The 16,749-nt window shown below is 59.6% G+C and overlaps 1 protein-coding gene across 1 annotated transcript in view; it reads right to left on the bottom strand.

Moving 5' to 3' along the window:
* Positions 1-16,749, bottom strand: part of NCOR2 (nuclear receptor corepressor 2) — a 215,602-nt gene that overhangs the window by 81,811 nt on the left and 117,042 nt on the right. The window contains 5 exon segments of the mRNA XM_058531253.1: positions 3,070-3,168; positions 5,500-5,554; positions 8,900-9,078; positions 11,758-11,851; positions 12,652-12,824. Coding sequence (XP_058387236.1) covers positions 3,070-3,168; positions 5,500-5,554; positions 8,900-9,078; positions 11,758-11,851; positions 12,652-12,824 — 600 coding nt within the window.

The raw sequence follows: 16,749 nt of genomic DNA, 5'->3' as shown, positions 1-16,749 counted from the left end.
CCAGGCTGGGCCTCCCTCCCAAGTCCCACAATCCCCTCTTTATCTCGTCCCCTGGTCTGACCACACTCTAACCCAGAGGTCTTACAACGGGAGCTGGGGACAGACTTCAAGGGCAAATGTGAGTTGTTGAGCCTATACAGTGTTTTACGGCTGTTGTTTTTCATATGACCTAACATTTATTTTTTTTTTTTATAATTTTATTTATTTGTTTGTTTCCCCAAAGCCCCAGTAGATAGTTGTATGTCATAGCTGCACATCCTTCCAGTTGCTGTATGTGGGACACGGCCTCAGCATGGCCGGAGAAGCCGTGCGTCGGTGCATGCCCGGATCCGAACCCAGGCCGCCAGTAGCGGAGTGCGTGCACTCAACCCCTAAGCCACGGGGCCGGCCCCGACCTAACATTTAAAAATCAGGTATTTTCATATAAATCCAGATTTCCAGTTCATTATCAAACATCAGAAGACCTGGCAATACATGGCCACTGGGCCAAGAGTCAGCTGGAACAGATACGTGGCACAGGCTCTCTAGTTAGCCACAGGCCTCACCACTCCCCACTGCCTCCCACTGATACTGAAGTCAAGTGTGAGTTACCATTTATCATCACGTTTGCACTTCTATTTTCCACAGAGCAGAGAAATGTCTCTGTTTGCTCATCAAACAAGCAAAAGAAAGAGGGTCCTGTGATTTTTCTCCATTCCTTCATTCAAGCCCTGGAAGGTACTGAGACTCTTATTCTCAAGACTTTGAGGGCACCGTGCTCTCTCTCAGGCCCTGTGCCTTTGTACCTACTGGTCCCTCTGCCCGGGACACCCTCACCCTGACCTTGTCCACCCGAGGGGCTGCTCCTCAACCTCATCTCTGGGCCCCTTACTCTATGGAGCCTCTCGGGCAGACCACCAGCGTGCTATCTTGGAACCGCCTATGTACACCTGGTCTACACAACCAGCATGGAGCCCTGTGCCCAGCACACGAATGTCCCTTGGACAAATGAGTCGACAAGCAAGGCCTTAACACCGCAAAGTGAAAGGCGTGGTAGCCAGGACCAGAGACACGCAGCACTGACACCCCCACCCCCAGAACTCATCTGGGGACACCGTCTCCCTAAATGACCTCAACACACACAGTCTTCGCCTCCCTCCAGGCAAAAGTGGCTCTCGGCACAGGGTGAGAAGGAGGTGGGCTCCATCTCTCCCTATCTGACTCAGAACTCTTTCCTCTCCAGATCCTCCAGCCCAGCCACCAGGAAGAGCTTGTGAGCCCACCCACAGTGCCTCCACAAAGGCAGCATGTGGGGGGCACTGGGAAAACTAGCGAGAGAACTGGCACCAAGTAGGTGCTCAAGAAATACCTGACAATGTTTGTAAAATAAATCTAAGGCCTTTAGCTGGCCCCCTATTTTGCCACACTCCCCACCACTCCCTATTGTTGCCTCTCACATCTCAGAATATTTATGCTCCCTGCCTAGCATTTACTTCAGTTTTTGCCTCTTAATCTATAAAATTCCTGAATGCACTTCAATTTCTAAAATGCCACAACTAGGTCTTGGGAATTAAATAGCTCCATGCCAGTAAGCCTCAGTTTTACACACCTGTTAGATGGGCGAGCAGGTTGGCCAACTGTGGCTGCACAAAACTCGAGAAGAAAACCGTATCCACAAACCAAATGCAGCCACCCTCCAACGAGCCAGGCCAGTGAGGACCAATGCTCGCTCCCCATCATTCTGGTCCGACACTCAGAACACAGTGAGGGGTTGCTTATTCCCCTGTCAACAGGTTTGCTTCCCCAGTTACAGCTAGCTTAGCCAGCAGGACAGCGGATCTGTACTCTTGATGGCCAGCCCCGGAAAGCAAGAACAGAGACACAGGATGTGCTTAGGAAGCCGCATGGACCAACCCGTCACAGGCTGTGGGGTCCGACCACCGAGTGCCTGTTTCACAGCAGACACTGGGACTCCAGTGGGGACGGCAGAACTTGACGCCCTCAGGGTCCTGCCTCGCCAGCCTGGGACAGGGAAGGTGGGTGGCTGGGGGTGCTGGAAGACGCCGATGTCAGGGAGCACCCACCTAGGGTCCTATCTGTCACCCCAGCTCACGCACTCCTGGCCTTCGTCACTCTCCCCCGGGCTCCCCCGGGTGAGGCCCTGGGAAGGACGTGCCTCCACCAGCTCCGTCCAGCATCTCACAGAGGCGCCCGCCTGACCCCTCTGACCACAGACAAGCCCTCCTCCCCCGCCAGGCGCTCCCTTCACCTGCGCTGGCCTGATCCCAACAGCCCCGAGGGGACAGAAACCAACCCCTTCCCTCCGTCTCCCGCACGAGTGCTCCGGAGCCCCCTTTAAAGTGTGTACCACTGACGCCCATCATCCTTAACATCATTTACTGAATGTTTTTTTAAACCAACTCCTTTTTCCTCTGACTCAGAGGTCAGCAGACCTTTTCTGCAAAGAATCAGACAGCAAATATTTTAGGCTCTGTCGTTTCTGTCGTGACTATTCAACTCGGCCGCTGCAGCAGAAAAGCTACGGATGATACGCAAACGAACGGGTGTGGCCATGCGTCGATAAAACTTTATTCACAAAAACAGGCGATGGGCCAGTGCGCCAAGCCCTGCTCTAACTTAAGTAACCCTGTCGCAGCCTCAGTGAGGTCTGAGGCCCTGCAGGCAGAAGGACTGGCTATTGTTTTCTTCCAAATATTCGTTAAAATAAACACAAAAAACTAGTAAAATGTTTCAAATCTTAAGTTTGTGGGCCAGCCCAGGCCCTCCCGAGAAGCCAGCCCTTGCTCTGGGAATGTGACCTTTTTCACCACAGGGACTACAGGGCACCAAGCCAGGAGTTCTAGAATTTTCCAGGCTGAGAATGGAAGTGGCCATTTCTCCCAGCTCTCTTCTATGCTGCTGGGGTAGAACAAACACCCCCAGAGAGGGTGTCCCAGCTGCCACAGAGGGGGCCCAAACTGAGGGAGCCCACTGCTGAGCATCACACGCAGACGTCAGCGCTGGTGACGCCAACAGCCGCTGAGCATGCTGGGAACGGTCTCGAGGGCCGACCCCCAGCCCCGCCCTCACCTGGCTCTTGCCGCGGCGCCGGTAGCTCCGCCTCACCAGGCTCTTGTAGTTCTCGTTCTTCTTGGTCAGGTAATAGTAGAGGACGCACTCGGCCACCGTCTGCGGGGACAGAGCAGAGCGCACCGAGGGGGCGCAGAGCGGGCGGTCAGAGCAGGGGCCCGGGTTCACGGCCTGCCTCCTCCACGCGCTGGCTGGGGGGCTGTGGCCAGGCTCCCTAAGCTCTGCGCCTGAGTTTCTCCCCTGTGTGACGGGGACAGACGCAGGGAGTGACACGTATTTATGGAAAGTACCTGGGGCCATGCCCGGCCTGGAACGCCCACTGCGGTGGGGTTACCTGTCCTGTTGCTGCTGCTGCTGCTCATAATTACGACGCCGAAGCCGTCGTCTGCCAGCCCCGGCCCCAGGAGAACACGGCCTCCAGCTCCCAGGTGGGCAGACGCGAAGCCTTCCCCAGTCAGTCTGGGGTGTCCTTTCTCTCACCCCAGCTTCTGCCTCCCTAATATCTGGGGCCCTGAGTCACCTCTTCCCAGCTCCGTGGATCCAGCCTGACTAATGTCCCCATGCAACTCTTCTCGTGGACTGTTTACATCTTGTCTCTGCCTCGGTCTCTTCCACGTGGACCTGGGTCTGAATCCTGGTGCAGCCACTTGCTGAGTAAGCGACCGGCCCTCTCTGAACCCCCCACCTCCTTGTCCAAACGGGACCAGTAAATGGGCATCCTCGGAAAGCAGCTGGAGGACTTGACACGATGATACACGCCACCTGCGGCCACAGGGCTGGCTCCGGGTGACAGTGCGCTAACGCCGGCAGCCGTTACTGACACGATGTAAAATGTTTCTGCGATGCTCACAGCCGGGGCCAGGCCAGGACCTCGCCTCTGAGGGGCAATCCCGGAGGCCTGCTGGGGGCAGAGGCGGGCTGGGCCTCCAACCCCACGTCCTGACACACCTCCGGGAAGGCACCACGAACAGAGGCCGCTCCCAGGATAAACCCAGCCCGCACGGCACTCGAGAAAAACATTTTGTAACCAGATGCCCGTATTTGTAATTCGGGCGATGTGGGGTCCCACTTCCCCTTGAACCATTCAGGAGAGCCCCTTCCCGCGCTGGCGACGATGGGCTGACCCCAAGCAACAGCTGTCCCTCCAGATGGGGACGGGCCGGCCAGGTCACCGAGCTTCTACCCTGCCATCGGCCTCACTCGCCGTCAGGACATGCCTGTCCTCTGTTTCAGATCCTTCTGGAAGCTCTATTCTATTCTATTTGCTCTCTGGCGCAGAGACCTCTGGGTCCCTTGTCCCCAAACCCCGCTGCTCACGACCAACTTCTGACACGCCTGCTCCCATCCCGGGGAGCCCTGCGCTGGAGCCTCCTGGGCCGTCAGCGCCCCAGCAGGAAGCCGTCATGACCCAGAGGGCGGCTGCTCACAGGGCTGCTTCTCCGCACACATGGCCCCGTCTCCGTCCTCCCACGGCTGTCAGCTCGTTAAGGACGGACGCCAGGAAGAACTGAGACCCTTTAAAATACCCACCGGCCCCGCCCGCACGCCCGCCGCAGTCGGGGGGCACGAGGCCTCCAGCAGCAGGGCATCCTTGAAGCTGGGGGTGGGCAGATGCCCTGACTCTGAGAGACGTACTTCAGGGGAGCGCTTACAGCCCCCAGAACGCAGCCCCCGAAGATAAACCCTTGTGAGGGCCCTTCCGCTCTGCCCTGTGACGCCGGGATTCCGAGGCCCGACTCTGACATGCGGCCAGTCCAGCCCCCCGAGCCAGCTTCTCCCCACCTGCGGCCACGCGGGCACTGCCCAGCCCGGCCTCGTGGGTGCACAGGGGGGCTTTACCGTTCTCTGGGGACACTTCGTGTCCACCTGCCAAGGGGTAGCTGGGGCAAAAAGGGGCACCGCCTCGGGCTGGGTCTGGGAGCAGGACAGGGTTCAAGCATTGGTTCCACGTGAAGGTTTGTCCGAAGGGGATGGGGACTTGCCAGCCACACGCCTGGCCTGGCATCAGAGGTGTCAGAAAGCACATAGTGACCATCAGGGGACCCAGAAACTTCACTGCGTCCAGCCCCCGGAAGACCACTCTTGCCTATAAGTCCCCAATTCTGACACGGGCTCAGCACGGCTTCGGGACCTGTGCCCGATCTGCACGGAGCCACATCCAGGGCGCCGGCTCGGGGATGCGGGCACCCAGCTCCCCCGGGGTTTCCCAGCCTGGCGCTCCGCCCCCGAGGCCGGGAGCCGGGGCGGGGCCTCGGCTGTTTCTCCAGAAGGGAGGAAGGGAGGAGGGAGGACGGACAGACACAGCAAGGGGCACACTTTCTGCCCATGGGGGGCGGGAGGGTCCTTCCCCCCGCCTGAGTGGCTGCCTCAGGAGGGGACGCAGGAGGGGCGGGGCGGGCGGCCCTGGGTGGGTGGAGGGCAGCCACTCACCTTCCTCTCCAGGAATGATGCGATCAGGCCGAAGTTCTTGGGGTGCTGCATGAACCTGCGGGGAGGGGAGGGCGGGCGTGAGCGGGGCCCGAGGGGGGCTGCCCGGCTGGGCGGCCGCCGAGCTCCCGGGCGCCTGCCATCTCTGAGGCCCGGCTGGGCGGGCGCCGCCCCAGCGGAGCGAAGCGGCCCGGGGGGTGTGGGACGGGCTGGGCGGGCGGCCGGGGAGAGAGGGCGTTCCTCTGGTGAGTCACTGGTTTCAGCGCCTTTGAAAATATATTTGTTTGTCCTGCTGGAGGCGGCTTCCAGGAAAAATGAGGACACGACATGCAGCCCTTCGGTAGGGTCCCCCCTTCTAAAATCTGCTTTTGTTTCTACCGCGGGCGGCTCTGGGAAGCTGGGCCGCGCCAGCCCACGCGGGGCACCCCCACAACGAGGTCACAGGTCACGGCCCAGCGGCTGCCGGGCCTCCCGGGCGAGGTGGAGCAGAGGCCCTGAGTGCCCACGGGAGGCAGGCCAGGCGGGGAGGCCGCGAGAAGCGACTGGAAAAGCAGTGGTGGCGGGCAGCTGGCGCCCCACCAACTGGCTTCCTGCGAAGCCGGGAGAATCACCGGGAAACAGTTCGGCGAGGCTGAGGTGTCAGGGCCACAGGAGCAGGCGGACGGCGGGGGCGGGGATGTGGGTCATGGCTGCCTGGGCCCCAGGGACGCGGGGTGGAGCCCCTGGCCCGGGCCCAGCCTCGGCCTGGCCGTCCCCGCGACGTGCCACTGTCCCACAGCCTCCCTCGGGGAGAGAACAGGCTGCCGGTGGGGCAGGGGCCCCGGGTCCCCCCGAGAGAGCCTGGGCCAGCGCCTGGCCCTTCAGATGACCAGGCAGGAGGCCAGCGAGCCCCTCCCCTGCTCCCCAACCAGACACGGGGGAATCCGGAACAGCCTCCTCTCTCTTCCCGGAGGAAGTGGGAGTCGGAGGGGCAGGCCTCCCGGCCTGGGAGCCCGCCTCAGACAGCCTGTGACGCCCTCTCTTCCAGACAGACAGTCCTTCCCCTCCCCTCCCTCTCCCTGCCCCAGTGACACTTCCTCCCCCCAACAACACTTCCTCGGGGTTTCCCCAAGCAGAGATGGGGCCCCAGGAGACCAGGAATCAAACTGAGGAACCTCCTAGGTCCCCTCCCACCTTCACCTGCATCCTCTGCCAGTGTTTACTGAGGATTTCCTGTGCCCTGGGCCCCGCACAACCACTACACCAGGGAGGAGCTGCTGCTGGACCCATTTTACAGAAGAGAAAACCGAGGCTCCGGGAGCGGGAGTGGCTGCTCGAGGTCACGAAGCCACCAAGTGGTGGAAGTCCGTGCCACCAGCACACGATTGTCAAAGGCCCTGAGCGCCACCAGTTCCGCTGAGAATGAGACCTCCACCAGGACCACACTCCCTGAAAGACACGGGCTGCCAGCCTGCGTCCCAGCAGACGCCAGTGCAGCCTGGGCGCCCGCTCTGCAGCTACCGAATCAACAGTGAAATCACGAAGTCGGAACAGCAACACGAAACCTCCAGAAACACCGAGATGTGGAAAGTACTCCAGAAACCTCTTTTTTGTTAAGAAAGCATAAATAAATAAAAATGTCTAGCGTACCAGGGAAAACTGACATGCCTAACGCGGCAGGAATTCTTGGCACCCGTGACTGTTCCACAGCCACGTTGCTGGTGCAAAACTGTACCTCACAGTGGGGCTTGACGCGATGCAGAAGTCACGCCCGTGATTGTGGGGACCTAGGAACAGGCTTGTCTGTCTCTGAGCTGAAACCCCAAACACCCCAAGGGCCATTTCCCGCAGAAGACGGCTGGATCCGGGAAAGGCCCTCGAGGGCTCCTCGCACCACCCTTCTGTTTCTACGGATGTTCTATAATTTTCATCATCAAAAGCTATTCTGAGATATTACTTCCCACCCAAGACCCTCTTCAGCGGCTCCTCCTGCGTCTCCAAGTCCTGGGGTCCACTGCATAATTCACCCTGCCCTGCCCGTGACCCAGAATCGTCCCCGTCCCCGAGGGCTGGCCTGGCACTTTGGGGCCCTAGAGCAGGTGGCTGGAGAACACGGCTCATCTCTTTTGAACAACCACCCTGGCGATGAGGCCTCCTCCAGAGGCGGAGGCGGAGGTCCAGTGGCTAAGCAGGCAGAGCCTGTTTCCAACACGCCCTCCTGGCCGAGCACAGAGGCCTCGTCTGTGCCTCAGTCTCTCCGCCTCCTGCCTCACGGGCTCCTGGGTCCTGAGTGGCGCTCTGTGATTGGGGTGTCGTTCCCTGGGACACAACTTTTGAGTGTGGTGGGGGAGGAGGGCTGTCTCCATCCAGCAGCCTCTCACTGGTCTCCCCAAAACACCCAGTTGCTCTGCTCTCTCATTTTAGAAGCTCCAAGATTCATCTCTTAGCACCCTACTCCCACCTCTGCTTTCCAGAGCCCTCTGCACCCTGGCTCCACACCTCTCCCCTATAAGCTTCTCCACTGCCATCACTGAGCCCTCACCCCAAAGCTGGGGGAGTCTGAATCCTGCCTCCACGAGCTGTAAGCTGTGTGGCCTTTATCAAGTGTCTTAACCTCTCTGAGCTTCTGTTTCCTCCTCTATGTAATGGGGACGGCCAGGCAATGCTGTGATGGGGGAAGAGAGGGACAAATGCACAAAACCCAGAGAACACTTGTACGGAGTCTAAGATAGAGGACGTGCTCAAGAATAGCCACTTTCAAAATAAAATGAAAACCAAAAAGCCACCAGCCAGCCACACACGCTGCCCAAGGCTTCATCCAGCCTCCAGACCCTCCACCTTGTTCTTGTGATAAACGCTGTCCCATTTCACACGAGGCTGCCTTCACACTTTGTACTGAGTTGAACAGTGTCCCCCAAATTTCACATCCACCCATAGCCTCAGAATGTGACCTTATTTGGAAATGATTTCTTTGCAGATATAATTAGTTAAGATGAGGTCATCCTGGAGTAGGGTGGGCCCCGAATCCAATATGACGGGTGTCTTCATAAGAGAAGACAGAGAGACACCCAGGAGAAAAGACCACGTGAAGACAGAGAGGAGATGGAATGGTCCGTCTACAAGCCAAGGAACGACACGGAGCGCCGGCAGCCACCAGGAGCTGGGAGAGAGGCCAGAGCACACTCTCCCGCAGAGCCCCCCGGAGGAACCGGCCCTGCCGACACCTGGATCTTGGGCCTCCAGAACGGTGCAAGAATAAATTCCGGGGGTTTAAGCCCCCCGGTCTGTGGCCATTTGTCACGCAGTCCTAGGCAGCCAGGACACACTGCAGCAGGATGGGTTTCCGGGGACAGGGGCGGGCCAGAGGTCTGCGGTGGCCGTCCAGGCCCGAGCGGGGCCCACGCCCTGCCGACGGGGGACTCACTTCTCCCGGAAGGTCTCCTTCTCCTGCTCGCTCCACATGTTCATGACCTGGCGGTCCTTGTACACCTTCATGGGGTCGTCCATGAGCCCGTTCATGTTGATGAACTTGATCCGCTGCTGGTCCGCGTCGTACAGCATCGGCGGGATCACGGCCAGCTGTCGCATCTGCTTCTCCAGGTTCTGGAGGGAAGGCGAGAAGGCCGGGGGCCCAGGTCAGAAAGCGGGGGACCAGACGGGGGCCGGGCTCAGGCGGGGAGGGGTGCTCCGGCCAGCGCTGGGGACCCAGGCAAGGCCCCGGGGGAACGGATATTCCGACCAAGAGCGGGAAAATGCAAAACCAGAGAGACAGAGAAGGATGAGCAAAAAAATAACAACAGCCTGTGCTGGGGAGAGGGAGAATTTAAAGGCAGCCCCAGACAGGTTTATGGTGGGCAGGGCTATAAATTCAAGGCAGAGAGCAGCAGTGGCCTCTCTGCAGGGAGAGGGGAGCAATGAATCTTCCCTTTGGAAATGCAAGCACCATAAAACACCGCAGGAGAGATGTTCAGCGCAGCTGGGCCTGAGGAGCTCAGGAGACAGGGCATGGCCATCCAGGTTCAGAGGGCGCGGGGCGGGAGAGGAGCTGCCTGGCTCCAGGAGAGCGGGGAGACTGCAGAACCCCTTCCTCCCCAGCCGCCTGCCCCCAGCCCTGGCATCCAGCTCCTTCCAGCGTGCCCATGTGGGGCGCAGCCGGCCCAGCCCCCTTCATGCAGGAGTCAGGCGGGCTCGCTCATAATGCATCGGGACAGCTGTTAAGAGGCTCTGAGCCGCCACTCAGCGGGCCTCATTTCCCCAAATCTCTGCAGCCAGCTCATTAATGGCGATTAATTACCCATCTCCGGAGGCAGGCGAGGGCCCAGCTCGGCCAACGTCAGCTTGTTCAGAGGATCTGCAACCCAGCCTCCCACATCCCACCTCTGCATCCCACGTCCAGCGCTCCCAACAGGAGCAGGGAGCGAAACAGGGCAGAGCCCTGACCCCCGGCTGGGAGAAGAGCCCTCACCGAGGCCTGAGCCTCCCCAGCACCCGGAGCAGCCCCCCAACAGCAACACTGCCCCGGTCTTCCTCTGCTGCCCCAGAAACGCAATGAGGGCAGACCACAGGCACGTCACGGGCAGGACCCCTGCTCTGCGCCCCCATGGGCAGCCTTCCTGCCTCTCCCACGCTGGGCAGGTGCCCTGACTGCTAGAAGCTCTGGAAGGACGGACAGCACCTCTCCTCCGGCCCCGTCCCCTCCCAGGGAACCTTGGGTGGCCTCGGTTGGCTGGGGTGAAGTCTCTGCCCTGGATTCCCTTTCCAGCCAACCCCCTCGAATGCTGCCCCCTCAACACCCCTGAGGACACCGGCGGCTACACCCCCACGTGGCCAGGACCTGGGGACGTGGGCCTCTGGAACGAGGAAAGGGGACACTGAATCAGCCTAGACGCCTAGCACCCTGCATCCGGCAGGGAACACATGGGAAAGAGCTACCCTCTTGCTTCCAGGGCAAACCAACCCGCGTGCGCGCGCCACCAGGGGACGAGCATGTGGCCACGGCATCCCGGGGCCAGGAGCCGGGCAAACGCGTGGGAGCAGCTGTGGGCAAAAGCTCTCCGAGCTGCTTTCTGTGGACTGAATGGTGTTCGAAACAGGGGCATACCATGCGAAGCTTTAAAACGAGCTTGTTTTTAAGGGCCGGACAGTCTGAATTACCTGCTCAGAATCACTAGGGTAGCTTGGTAAAAATGCAGATTTCTGGGCTCTGCCCCAGACTGGCTAAATCAGAACCTCTGGGGGTGGGGCCCAGGAAACCTCCATTTAACCAGACGCCCCCTCCCCCGGACTCTCCAGTCTGTCCACTTTGAGATTCCCCAGTCTGGAGCAGCGTTGTCCAAGAGAACGTTCTGCAGCGATGGAGGCGTTAACTCCCTGCTCTGTCCAGCATGGGAGCCACGAACCACACGTGGCCACTGAGCACTTGAAATGTGGCTGATGTGACTGAGGAAGTGGATTTTTAATTCTATTTCATTTTAGTTAATTTCCATTTAAAGAGTCACGTACAGCTCGTGGCTCCTGCACCAACTTGGAGCCACAAACGTCCCATCTGGACAGAAGTCCTGGGCAGGAGGAATGTGCCCCCTCCTTTCTGGATGCACCCCCGTGCAGCGGGAACATGAGGTGGGGGGACTGGCACATTCGATGCTTGACCTACGAGACCCAGGAGGGGACAGGCCAGCACTAGCCCTTCCCCAGGAGCACACGCCTCCTCTCTCTGCTGCCAGGCCATCTCTGGACCCCAGGGACCACAGCCAGGGTCACTCAGGCTGAACTCCAGCTGTCTAGGCACCGCCAGGAGGCCCATGGGAAGACAGAGGCCGTGCTCGAGCTGGCAGGGCTGGGGGTCCTGCCAGATGGTCCCGGCCCGGTGGACGGCTGGTATGCTGGGAAGTCTCCGTCAGCCCCGGTTCTGGGCACTGTGAGGCTGACCTGGGAACTGCAGCCCTCAGGCACCCGGCCCGCTGGCTTCCCGGTGGGCTCAGCCAAAGTGGGGAGTGATGGAAGGCGGGAGAAGCCAGGGTCCGGGGGACTCACTCTCCAGCACCCTCCCTCTCACGTCCTGCCAGACGGCCCCTCCTCCACGGCCCCGTAACACCCCCACTCCACTTGTCCTTCAGGCCTGGGGACGGGCGATGGCTCCTCTCGCTGCCCACACTTCAGTGACCAGCCCCTTGGTTTCCACCATCCGGGGTGAGCTCTGTTTCCTGCCGAGACCACCCCCGCCCCACGTCCATGGGGGCCACGGGGAGAAGAGCTGGGGCAGGGTCAAGGCTGCGGACTTACCTCCTGCTCTGAGAGGCCATCGATGATCTCGGACACCTCGTGCTCACTGCGGGCGGCTGACATGGAGAGCCCGCTGCCCCGCTGGCCCACCCTGCTGGAGACCAAAGGGACACACTCAGGACGGCCCCTCGGCAGCCGGGGATGCGCGGCTGGCACCCCGGCACAGACCTGAGCCCACAGCTCCCCCAGAGGTGGCGTGTGGGCAGCAGGGGAGCGGGCTGGGCCTCCCACACCCCCACCCTGGCCTGGGAACACCAGCCACACAGAAGCAGGTTCAAATCTCGGCTCTGCCTCTTGGGTTCTGTGCCTCAGTTTCCACCCATGTTACCGGGAATGAAGTGGCCCCCAGCTCCCAGGCTGGGAGGAGGCTCGGGGGACACGGACGGGGCGAGTCCACTAAGGAGTGAGAGCCGCACCATCGGGGCCCATCGCCTCAGGCGTGTAGCAACAGAAAACACAGCCACGCGTCACCGAGCGCCTACTGTGCGCCAGCACCAGCTCTCACGCAATCCTCCCAGCCAACGTGCGAGACCAGCACCCTGAGCCGGCGTCCGGGCCAGGCGGTCTCTCCCGTGACCCACATCAGGGATGTCAAACTCTGCTGCCTTCAGGGGCCATGCGGGCCGCTTACAGGAACGAGGCTGGGCGCCAGGAGCCCGTGGCACACCGGAAGGAGAACCTGCTCCACCGAAACGTATTTACGTTTCAAATAGGCGTTCAGGCCAAGCAGGCTCTGAGGGCCGGACTCCGCCCTGGGCCACCAGTTTGAGACCCTGCTTTCCATCACACACCGGCCAGGGCTCGTCTGCTGACAAAGCGTCCAGAGGATCCAGGTCCCAGGTGTGTCCTGGAGAAAGGGAGGGGAAGGCAGGGGGCCTGGCCCAGCCCGCTCACCTCTGCATGCGCTCCTGCAGCTCGCGCTGCTTGCGGATCTCGGGGAACTGCTTCTCGTAGTACTCGCGCACCTTGTTCTCCTTGGCGCGCCGCCGGGGGTTGCTCTCGATGCGTTCCACCCTCCTCTCCCAGGCCTCCATGAGCTGGTCATAGCGCTGGCAGAACTTCTGTTCCTGCGGAGCAGCGCGGGCGGGGCCTGAGGAAGGGCTTCCAACTGCGTCCGGGCACCGGCCCCCGGCCCCCGACTCCGGCCGCTCTGCACGGTCACAGGGCAGACGGGCGGGCTGGGACGCTCAGACGCGCACGGTCACACACGTCACACACACAGTCACGCAGGGCCTGGGCAACCCCGGGCTTCTGAAGAAACTCACAGCCTCCCCCAGAGCCTGGCACCTCCTTCCCTGGGGAATGGCCCGCCGCCTGGCCGCCCACTAGAAAGGCCTCGTCCTCCTCCACGTGTGGCTAAGTTTAAATCACGTAAAATTAAGTAACATTTAAAATTCAGACCCCTGGTTCCCCCACCACATTTCTAGCACTCAGCAGCCACACGTGGCTGGGGCTACCGTCTGTCATGGACAGTGCACACAGAGACCATTTCCATCATCGCAGGAAGCTGTCGGACACTGCAGCTCTGGGTGTCTGTCAGGCCTGGGGCGGCCCCCAGAGAGCCTCGCTTCTAAACAGTTCCTCATTCCCCGGCCTCGGCTCAGCCATGCTCCCCAGGCCCAGGGACTGGGCTGCAGTCTGTCCAGGACAAGGAAGTCCCTCTCCTCGTCTAACCACAGTGCCTCCTGCTGCACATCCTTAGAGAAAAGACCACCAATCCAGCCCAGAACATAGCTGCCTGGCTTCCGAATCTCCAAGGTGACCTGGCCCGCAAGCAGGCGGGGAACGTCTGGCTGCCCGTGAGACCCCACTCTCCCCATCGCTAACAGCTGCGGTGGACAGATGGCACGGTCGGTGAGCCTCGCCAGAATGCCCTCTGGACGCCTTGGCACAATCAGAAAGCCCCTCTCTGGTCCTCGTGCCCAGATGCTCCACCCCACCCTATGTCTCAGCTTCTGACCAAGGCGAGCTGTGACCTTGGTCCTCACTAAACCCAGGAGCAAGACGGCCCCCAAGGGGCAGGCAGGCCAGCTTTGAGGGGAAGCAGAACTTGAGCCCCAGCTCCTGGGGGCCCCACACGTATGTGGGCTGTTCCAAGAACCCGCCAGAGATCGAGACACGGTTCCAGTGGCAGACGAGGCCACACGGGTTCACATGGCAATGTACTGTGGACAGCCCTCCGCTGCAGATGGGGACCGGCACGGAGGACCAGCCCAGGCCACCCTCTCTGTGTCAACCCCCAGAGAGGCCTCGGCCTGACGACAAGAGTGAGAAAACGTGGGCAAAGGTGAGAAAAGCTCACCAAAACCAGCCAAGGAAAATAATGCAGTTCCCGGTGAAGACAGGCAAGGCAGAAACCTCAGGGTCTCTACCCAGCTGCCCAGTGGAGGGGCCAGCAGGCAAGGGTGGGGCAGAGGGACATGGGCAAGAACACCCGTGAGGGGACACCCGGCCATGCCGCCCGACACCAAGCACTGGGCACAAAGACCCGAGCAGCTCCCAAGGACAGCCCAGGATGGGGAAGTCCCCCTGCACGTCTAACCACACGCCGCCTGCTGTTGCCTGTGCCAGCACCCACTGCACTCTATGTGCTCTCAGCCCACGGAGGGCCGGAGGCTGGGCCCCTCGGGGCATCCCACGGCAGGGGTTGCAGCCCTCCACCAGGCAGCGGGGACTCCGCTCAGGGGAGTCCATAAGGGTGGTCCTGGTGGCTGGAGTAGGGGGCAGATCTCACACTCACACATGCACATACACAGACTCACACATATACACACACACACACACACTCTCTCCCACTCACTCACACTCGGGAGGCCGGGTCAGAGCTAAGCCAGTCTGTGGGGTGCCGCGAGTAAGAATCTGCAGAGGAAAAGGAACAGGGCGGCTGCACCCCTGTGACCACAGTTTGTGCGCATTATGAAGACAAGTCACCCCGCCCACAGCTTCTCTCTCACGGAACTCCTCCTCCTCCTCCTCCTCATCACCATCATCACCATCACCATCACTATCACCATCATCACCACCATTCTCATCACCATCAACACCGTCACAATCACCATCATCACCATCACCACCATCACCGCCATCACCATCATCACCACCACCATCACCACCATTCTCATCACCCTCACCATCATCACCACCCTCACCATCATCACCATCACAATCACCATCATCATCACCACCATCACAATCACCATCATCATCACCATCACCATCATCATCACCATCACCATCATCACCACCATCACCATCACCACCATAACCATCACCATCACCATTCTCATCACCATCATCACCACCATAACAATCACCATCATCATCACCACCATCACAATCACCACCATCACCATCACCACCACCATCACCATCACTACCATCATCATCACCATCACCACCACCATCACCATTCTCATCACCATCACCATCATCATCATCACCATACCATCACCATCACTCATCACCATCACCATCACCATCATCACCATCACCAACACCACCACCACCATCATCACAACCACCACGACCACCACGACCATCATCACCATCACAATCACCATCATCATCATCACCATCACCATCATCACCATCACCATCATCACCATCACCATCATCACCATCACCATCACCACCATCACCACCACCATCACCATCACTACCATCATCATCACCATCACCACCACCATCACCATACTCATCACCATCACCATCACCATCATCACCATCATCATCATTCTCATCACCATCACCACCATCATCACCATCATCACCATCATCACCACCATCATCACCATCATCCTCATCACCATCACCATCATCCTCATCACCATCACAATCACCATCATCATCATCACCATCACCATCCTCATCACCATCATCACCACCATGACAATCACCATCATCATCACCACCATCACAATCACCACCATCACCATCACCACCACCATCACTACCACCATCATCACCATCATCACCACCATCACCACCACCATCACCACCACCACCACCACCACCACCACCACCATCATCACCACCATCACCATCATCATCGTCATCACCATCACCACCACCACCACCACCATCATCACCTCTGACACTGGCTGAGGGCTCCTGTGCCACGTGCCAGGCATGGAGCTGAGTCCCTCCCACAGACTGACGCACCCAAACCCCCCTCTGGCCATGACCACCATCACCTCTGCACAGGGGGGTCCCAGAGCCAGGGAGTCAGCCTGTGATCACACCATTAGGGAGTGGGGAGGCCGGGGCGCTGCCGGAAGCAGCCGACAGTTACTCTGATGAAGTCCAGGGCATCTATTTGTCCTTCTGTTGTTCATGTTTTGGTGTCATTTCCCAGAATCCACCACCAAAGCCAAGGTCATAAAGAGCCACCCTATGGGATTTTCCTGGGAATGTTATGGCTTTAGCTCTGACATTAAGGTCTCTGATTCATTTCGAGTTAATGTTGTGTTAATTTTGTGAGGCGGGGGTGTGGACACCCAGCTGTCCCAGCACGCGTGTGCAAAAGGCCGTCCTTTCTCACTGAAAGGAATAGGGCTCCGGGCTCCTATCACCCCGTGTGTAGACGGTGTGAAGGTGACGGGGCTGGAACTCCCAGCCGCTGTCCTGCCTGCAGCTCAGGCTGCAGAAGAAAATCACGGACACCGGGTGGGTCAGAAAAAATGAGAAACTCAGAGGTACGGGGGATACGAGAGAGAGAGCTAACTGTAGGAGAGTGAAGACAGCGGGAAGGGAGTGGAGAGGCTGATGATGCTGAAAACAGGAAAATACCCACTGCAGTGGGTTCAATGGTAATCCCCAAACAGACATACCCACGTCCTGACCCCTTGAGGTTGCAGATGCGACCTGATTTCAAAAAAGGTTTTTGCAGAGGTAATTAAGGTAAGGATCTGCAGATGAGGCCATCCTGGAGGAGGTGAGTCTAAATATGGCGACAGACACCCCGCGAGGGGAGAGAAGCGGAAAAGGCCAGGT

The sequence above is a fragment of the Diceros bicornis genome, chromosome 35 (assembly GCF_020826845.1).
Source record: "Diceros bicornis minor isolate mBicDic1 chromosome 35, mDicBic1.mat.cur, whole genome shotgun sequence".
NCBI classification, from domain to species: domain Eukaryota; kingdom Metazoa; phylum Chordata; class Mammalia; order Perissodactyla; family Rhinocerotidae; genus Diceros; species Diceros bicornis.
This window is presented reverse-complemented; position numbering and strand designations above follow the sequence as displayed.